This window comes from Phytophthora infestans, genomic scaffold (assembly GCF_000142945.1).
Source record: "Phytophthora infestans T30-4 supercont1.42 genomic scaffold, whole genome shotgun sequence".
NCBI classification, from domain to species: Eukaryota; Oomycota; class Peronosporomycetes; order Peronosporales; family Peronosporaceae; genus Phytophthora; species Phytophthora infestans.
In genome coordinates this window covers 1,202,609-1,209,766 of record NW_003303717.1, presented here as the reverse complement: position 1 = coordinate 1,209,766, position 7,158 = coordinate 1,202,609, and the positions used below count along the sequence as shown (strand labels likewise).

Here is a 7,158-nt window from a genome sequence, read left to right as displayed (position 1 = left end):
GGAATCGTACATTCAGGCGAGCTTTTGCGTAGTCTCGCGATGGGAGAAATCGCTTCTGAGAAATCAGTAGGTCAAGCGGGTCTTAACGACGGTAGTCAATGTGAAGATTCAGCAGTGAATCTGTGGAGGCATCAATTTTGTCTTGTACTGTGGGTGCTGCCACACCCAGCAAGAGGACCACTCGATCGTCTCCAGGTGCCAATAGCGGTTGCAAGAGAAAAATTACCAAAAGGAAGCGGCTAGATGTAGTGGCTAACGGGATACCTAGTGTTCTTTTGGCCAGCGAAGACGAAAAGGCCAAGTTTCAGTACAAGATGCAGCGCCTTCAGTTTGAGCGGGAACAAGAGGACAAAAATAGGTTACATGCTACCGAAAACGCTGAAAAGGGACGAGTACACAAGCTTCAACTAGAATGCCGTCGTTGTCAAGCCGACGAAGATCGTAATAAACGGATGCAAGAATTTATAATGAAAATACTCGAGCAGCAAAAGCAATGAAATACCCATGTAGTGCTCCGTCATGAAACTAATTTAACCCTAGATAAACTGCAAGAGGTGGGGGCATCAAACCGAAATACCTCGAAATTTGGTTCCCTAGTGGCTGTAAGCAGGTGTGGCAATTGAAAAGCAGTACAGCAACATAGAAGTTAAGCCCTACATCACTTTGACGGACGCGCTGTTTCTTATCCCAGTTCAGGGATCCCCATAGCGTCTTTATACGCCCAAACCTCCTTTCTACACTTTCACGCACGCTGCTCATGTCCTTGTTAAATGTTGCACCGGCACTACTGTCTACCGACGATGGTGAACAAACAAATCTGCTGCACCCGTATGCTGGATCACCGTAAATCACTCGGTTTCAAAAGACGCCGTCCTGGTTCTCTGCCATCACCTCCAGCACCCCAGTAATACTCAGCATAGTAGAATCTTTCTTTCGGCCTTCTACTGATCCAAACATGCTGACGATTATTCCGTCAGGTGCCTGAATACTCTGCCAGTTGAAGCAGTGTTTTCTCGGAAGACCATTGTAGACTGATCGTTGCAGGTTTTCATTGGGTATATACATCCATTGTCACGAGCACTTGGTCGTGATATGTACTGTTTCGCGCCATCAATAAAACCCCAGCAATTTTGGAGCGCGGCACCAGAACTCTGAGTAGCCATGCAATATGTTGCAAAACTTGCCGTGATCAGCGCTTCATTAAAGTACAGTACATCTTTGTGCGCTTTGTATAGCAACGTCATGGTTGCCGCGACAACACGGCTATATGCTGCCGTAGCCTTTCCGAATTCAGAAGCAAATGTGAAAGGCTTAGACGCCTCTGAAAGCCTTCGGCAAATTATGGCTAGCGCTTCGACTCGTGGAACATAATCTTCTGCTTCGGCTCGTACTCCATCGCGAGGCAGCCCCAACACAGAGGCCAGTTGGTTCAATTGAGCGACCGTAAAGCGAAATTAAACGCGGGCTGCTGCGTTGTCCATCATCCGTCAAAGCAACGAGAAGATTCAATAACAGCGGCCTCACGTAGCCGAAAGCAGTGTAGTTTCTTAAACATCTTCATAATCCTTAGAAAGTACTTCGTGCTGCCACGGGAAAGACGTCATGCTTCCGCTAGCACCTCCGCCGCTTGGTCGCAGCTAACTGTGGGCCAACAAACATCGTGAGCGTTCTGGAATGCTACCAGCGCCTTCCATGTCAATACATAATCAACGGGGGGTAGGCTTGAGGAAATTATGTTCACTAGCTCAAACCTACACACGTTTGAATTGACATACAACCCCTAAACTACGTCTATCTCGAACTGAAGCTGAAACGTGCACGAAAACCAGACTCCGAAAGTTCTTTAATAACCCCAACACCTTGACATTTAAAAGACAGAAAATAGGACCAAAAGTTAGCGCCTTGGTTCGGTAGTACTATCATCATTTACACGGTCCTCCTTCCATGGAAATAAAGCCCTTTACGACTTCTATATGTGGTGTGCTCATCCGGATGTCTCGGTGCACTACTATCTACTGGAAATACTGCTCAATGTACAGTACTACTAGTAGTATAGTACTACGTAGTACTAGTAGTAAGTAGTAATTTGAGGTGATGAGCAAATTACTAGTACTAAGGTAACCAGTGGTTCAGATTTCGAACGTGAGCTACTGATGTGTTACTGTCTGTAGCTGAAGAGATCCAGACGATACCTGAACGTCTTGCTCTATAGGTCAACGTTCGCTCTCTGTTTCTACCGCTGTAAGCGTCATGTGTTGAGCTTTGGATATCGTTTGATATCTGGCTCAGCTCGCAAAGGGATGCAACTTGCATTGCAAGAGGTGATCATCACACGGCCACGGCGGCACCTCCACCTTCACGCCGGGTCACACCGGCATCTGCATCTTCACGCCGGGCCACATTGGCATCTCCGCCTTCACGTCGGAAAAGTTCAAAGCTGGTGCTGAATTTCCAGAAACATAAAACACCAATCAAGAGCTACGCCTTCGAAATCGCCGATGAAGTGTGCCAACCTGTCCTGAGCTGTCAATGACGGACCCCTGCGCTGTGTGCAGGCGTGGTGCTCCCCACATATGCAGCAATGACCTGTATAATTCGGGCAAGCTTTCGGAACGATTCAGGACTGCCAGTTGCGTCTACAAAAGCTAACCAAGGACGACTTCACGGCACTACTGTTGGCTCGTCAGAATGGTATCGCAGGAGGGTTAAAGCGATTTGTGAGCACATCAATGTCATTCGCTGGTTCCGTGAGTCTGGTCGATTCATATTCCCGTCCGTCGCAGCCCTTGCACGTATTTGGCTAGGGAAGTGTCCTTCCAATGCTCTACAGGAACGAGTGTTCTCGACTGGTGGGTTTGTTATGAGCAGCCTACGAACTCGGACGGACAACAAGCGCGCAGAGATCCAGGTGCCTCTTAAACACAATCGCAAGGTTCGACGCATGCAGGATGAGATCTATAGCGCTGGTAACTAAAGTGTCCACCGAAGAAATTACTGCAAACTACTGTAGAACTACTATAATACTACTACTACAGTAATCTAGAATTTGCTGTAGTAGCACTAGAAACTAGTGCTACTACAGCAAATTGAAAGACTCTTTCGTCGAGTGTGTGGAAACTCACAAACGAAGTCTACATAGTATGAAGAAAGCTCTGTTATATCAGACATTTCGCACTTGAACTGGTGCGCTGCACAAAATCGGGCAAGCTCTCCGTCGTACTTAAACAAATTTTGGTCCTTTTTTCAAGGACAAAAAATGCTGGGGACATTTTCACTACGTAAGCAGCTTGGTCACAGCGGCGGCAAACAAGGGGTCAGCCAAAACTTGGGACAGCGAAATACGGTGACGCGGGTCGATCTGGAGCATCTTTTTCAGCAGTGTTATAGAGCTAACCGAAATGCGATTCGAATGACCCCATGACACGAAAACGGCACCGACGCCATGCTGAGCCACGGCCTTGAAGCCTTTCGTGGATGGTGAGGCGAGAGGTAGCAGCGGGGAGCCCGTCAGCAAGATGAACCACATGATCCCGAGAGACCACACGTCGGCCAACGCGGGGTCATAGTGCTCACCTGCCACGATCTCTGGTGCCATGTAGTATTCCTTTCCCACTTGGCCGCCTTCGCAAATGATCTGAGCGTCTGTGGAGAGCCCGAAATCCGTGATCTTGCACACACCTCGACTTAGCAAAACGTTTTCTAGAGACAAGTCTCGGTGGGCGATGCCCAACACCGTGTGTAGATAGCAGACCCCTTCCAATACTTGCCGCATTAGCGATACCACCTCTCGCTCAGTCAGGAACGTCGATGCGTCGACTCTCGCAGCTACGAGAGAATGAAGATCTCCGTCTCCACACAGCTCGTTGACGAGGTACAATGTCTCGTCGCGGACGAAGTGCAAGTAGGGCTGCACGACGTTGCGATGGCCACCGTTGGCCGCTAGCAGTGCTGCCACGCGTTGCTCTTGAAGCGGGTTATCGATCTCCCTTGCGCCTTGGATTCGAGCTCGAGCATCAGCTGCTCTTGTGAGCGAGATGCACTTGACTGCAACAGGTTCCTCGTGGTTAGGGAGGTTGCACTCGACCACTTCGCCATACATGGCTGGGCTGAGCTGGCGACGCACATGGAGATACGGAGGTGAGATCATGGTGTTTGGACCGAGCTATGGTTCTGCCCAGGAACGATACGCCAGCGGAGTGTAATGTCAAAATGAGTTTTCGAGCTATGAGCACATCGAACGAGACAAGGAGTGTATCTTCCGAGACACTCAACGCAGTAGCCATGCGAAATGCTGATTTCATCCCCCTAGAAACGCGAGCGCATACGGGCGCTTGCTGACCGATTCAATCAGCGACAGAGTTCGTCACCTGAAGAGGTGAGATCCACACAAGATGGACCGTTTCGGTGCGGTGCAAGAGTTCTTCGATTGATTAGCTGAAGACAACTTCGTTATTGTAACTTCGTTGCCTTTCAAACTTCCAGCACTGTCCCGAATGATTCCTGATGCGTAAGCCCAGCGACAACGAATATTAATTTCTCGAAATCCGGCGCGAGTCTTCTTAGCCTTGACGGTGGAACCCGCAAAAGTCCTGTACTCATGATTCATGAGTGTGAATTTGCTCGGCATGAGTCAGAAATGAACTTGCTTATTCGCAAGGGACACACTGACGTAGAGCTACTATCGCATAATATTCTAGCTCTTACAGCATGTACATCAAAGTAATCAAACGATAACAGCTACGTAAGAAAAAGGAAAACGACAGCAGCTCTTCACGGTGAGGCTATTTGAGGAAAAAAGAAGTTTCCTGTTTGACCTCGTGCGTTCCGATCGATGACTACACCACTAACATATTTGGCGTTTGCAACTTACTGCCAAAATCAAGGATCCATTAGTGCAACTGGAGTACCTGGTGGTACGACCACTGGTTGATGCAATCGAGGTATTAATAGCTCTGACGGAAGGCCACAACTCTTTTGTGCGTGGGCTATGGGCAGATGCCTCAGTAAGTGTCTGATTGGGGCCAGCAAAGTGAGCCACGTTGTACCCAAGGACTCCCCGACAAAGTCCGCTCTACCGAGTAGTGCAGGTTCGTCCAAGAATCTGATGGCTCCACTTTCCAACCCCAAAAACGAAGACTCGACTAATACAGCATCAGAGCAGCAGTGTAGTACAAGCCTTCAAGTCCGCCCAAGAGATCCCGTGTCTTCACCGGCAAGGCTCGGACGCTCGCATTCAACCGCAGAAATTCCTACAGCGAAAGGTGGAGCTTCATCACCACACAGTCATGCTGGCACAGTAGCCAGGGTTTCCTAAAAATATATTGTAATAAGCAATAATTGCCATATTATGCCATACCATTATGTATTTCGAGCCGCACGACTCCCGCGTCAATAACTTATTTCGGTAGATTTAGTCCAGAGTAACATATTTTGTCATTTTGAAATCAAAAATTTACTTATCATAACCCTATTGTATTACTTAGTAACCAATAAGAAAGCGGCCGCTGGAGCTACTCGACAACCAACCGTTCATGCTGCTGCTCTGAGCTGAGGCCAGGCTCATTTGTAAATTCCGTGCTGGCATGGATAATCTTCTCTCCCCAACGCGATCACCAGTTTCTCGCTACACCAGAAAGCAGATCTGCGATGTATTTTTCAAGCCAATCCGTGACGAGAATGACGACTGTATGGGTTTCTATCGATGTCGCTGCGGCGTACAGCGGAAACAGGACGCCAAACGTGGCTACACGAACCTAATCAACCACATTTATAGTCAACATCCTGATTATGAAACTACTCTAGACAGTTTTCAAGGCGGCAACAATGGCACACTCTTGTCGTTCGTAGACAAAAAGAGCGCCAATATATTTGGATGGCTAGAGTGGATTGTTGATGCTAACTTGCCGCTCTCATTCTGCGAGAACAGCCTAACGCGACGCTACACGACCCTCAAGCCCATATGTGATGATACCTTGGTCCACTACATGGCAGCTGTTTGCCAGGAAGTGCTGCGCACGTTCAGCGAATTTCTCCCTGAAAGATTTGGTATCGTATTTGACGGGTGGTCTTTCAAAAGTGAACATTACGTGGGGGTCTTTGCCGCTTTTGGTCATGATGGTAAGCGGGAGACTGTACTATTGGCGATGGCGCCTCTACTAGACAAGGAAGACTGCAACAACCATCCCCATCACGATGCTGATGCACATGTTGCGTTCCTCAAGACGATTTTAAAGCCGTTGAAGCGGCGCATCGAATGTGTCCGCTTCCTGGTCGGCGACAACTGTTCCGTCAATGGAAGCATCGCGTCAAAGCTGGGGATTCCGTTGGTCGGCTGTGCCAGCCATCGACTAAATCTCGCTATGACCCAGTATCTGGACGAGTATGAAGACATTCTGGAGAAAATCAACGATCTTATGAAGTTCCTGCGTGGTCTCAATCAGTCGGCAAAGTTAAGGTAAGCCGTATCTGAGTTTTATTCTATATCCGAGTTTTATTTAATTTGTTTTTATGCGGACTACATAGACACAAAACACCACTCCGGCCAGTTATTCGGCAAAAGACTCGATGGTCCTCCACGTTTTCCATGGTGGAACGCTACTTCAAGCTCAAGCCCTTCCTGGACTCCGCGGATGACGACTTAGCAGCGTACATGCCATCCCCACTGGAAGAGAGGCAGCTGCGTTCAACGCTTGACGATCTGAAGGATTTTGAGTCGGTAAGCAAGAAGCTCCAGGAGGAAGGTAACTTAACGCTGGCAGATGTTCGTGCTTTGTTTGACAGCCTCATGGAAAAAGCACCATCCCTAGGGAGCTATCTGGCTCCACAGGCTCCCATAGTCAAGTTCCCGATATTCGAGATGGCGTGCGTACAAGTTCTGAACGGAGAGATTCGGCTTTTGACGCGAAACTCTGTCGCGGCTCTAGCTCAATTTGCTGCTCCAGCCTTAATCCAACCTCAGCATGCCGCAGCCAACAAGGAAAATAAAAAGCTCAGCTTTGCTGAGCAAGCACTTAAGAAGCGGAAGGTGGATGCGCAACAGCAACCGAGGTAGGAGCTTTTTAAATGTCGTTGTCATGTCAATTTGACCAATTCCTTTTGTATATGAACAGATACGAGTTGGTGCAATACATTCCACCGACGTCTAATATTGCCGAACGT

The 7,158-nt window shown here is 48.4% G+C and overlaps 1 protein-coding gene across 1 annotated transcript; it reads right to left on the bottom strand.

Annotated features, from left to right (window-relative positions):
* Positions 1-3,274: 3,274 nt before the first annotated feature.
* On the bottom strand, positions 3,275-4,174 carry PITG_15611 (protein kinase; the record flags this gene model as incomplete). The annotated part of the gene is made up of 1 exon (XM_002897703.1): positions 3,275-4,174. The coding sequence occupies one exon, from the start codon at positions 4,145-4,147 to the stop codon at positions 3,275-3,277; it is 873 nt and encodes a 290-aa protein (XP_002897749.1).
* Positions 4,175-7,158: the final 2,984 nt, after the last annotated feature.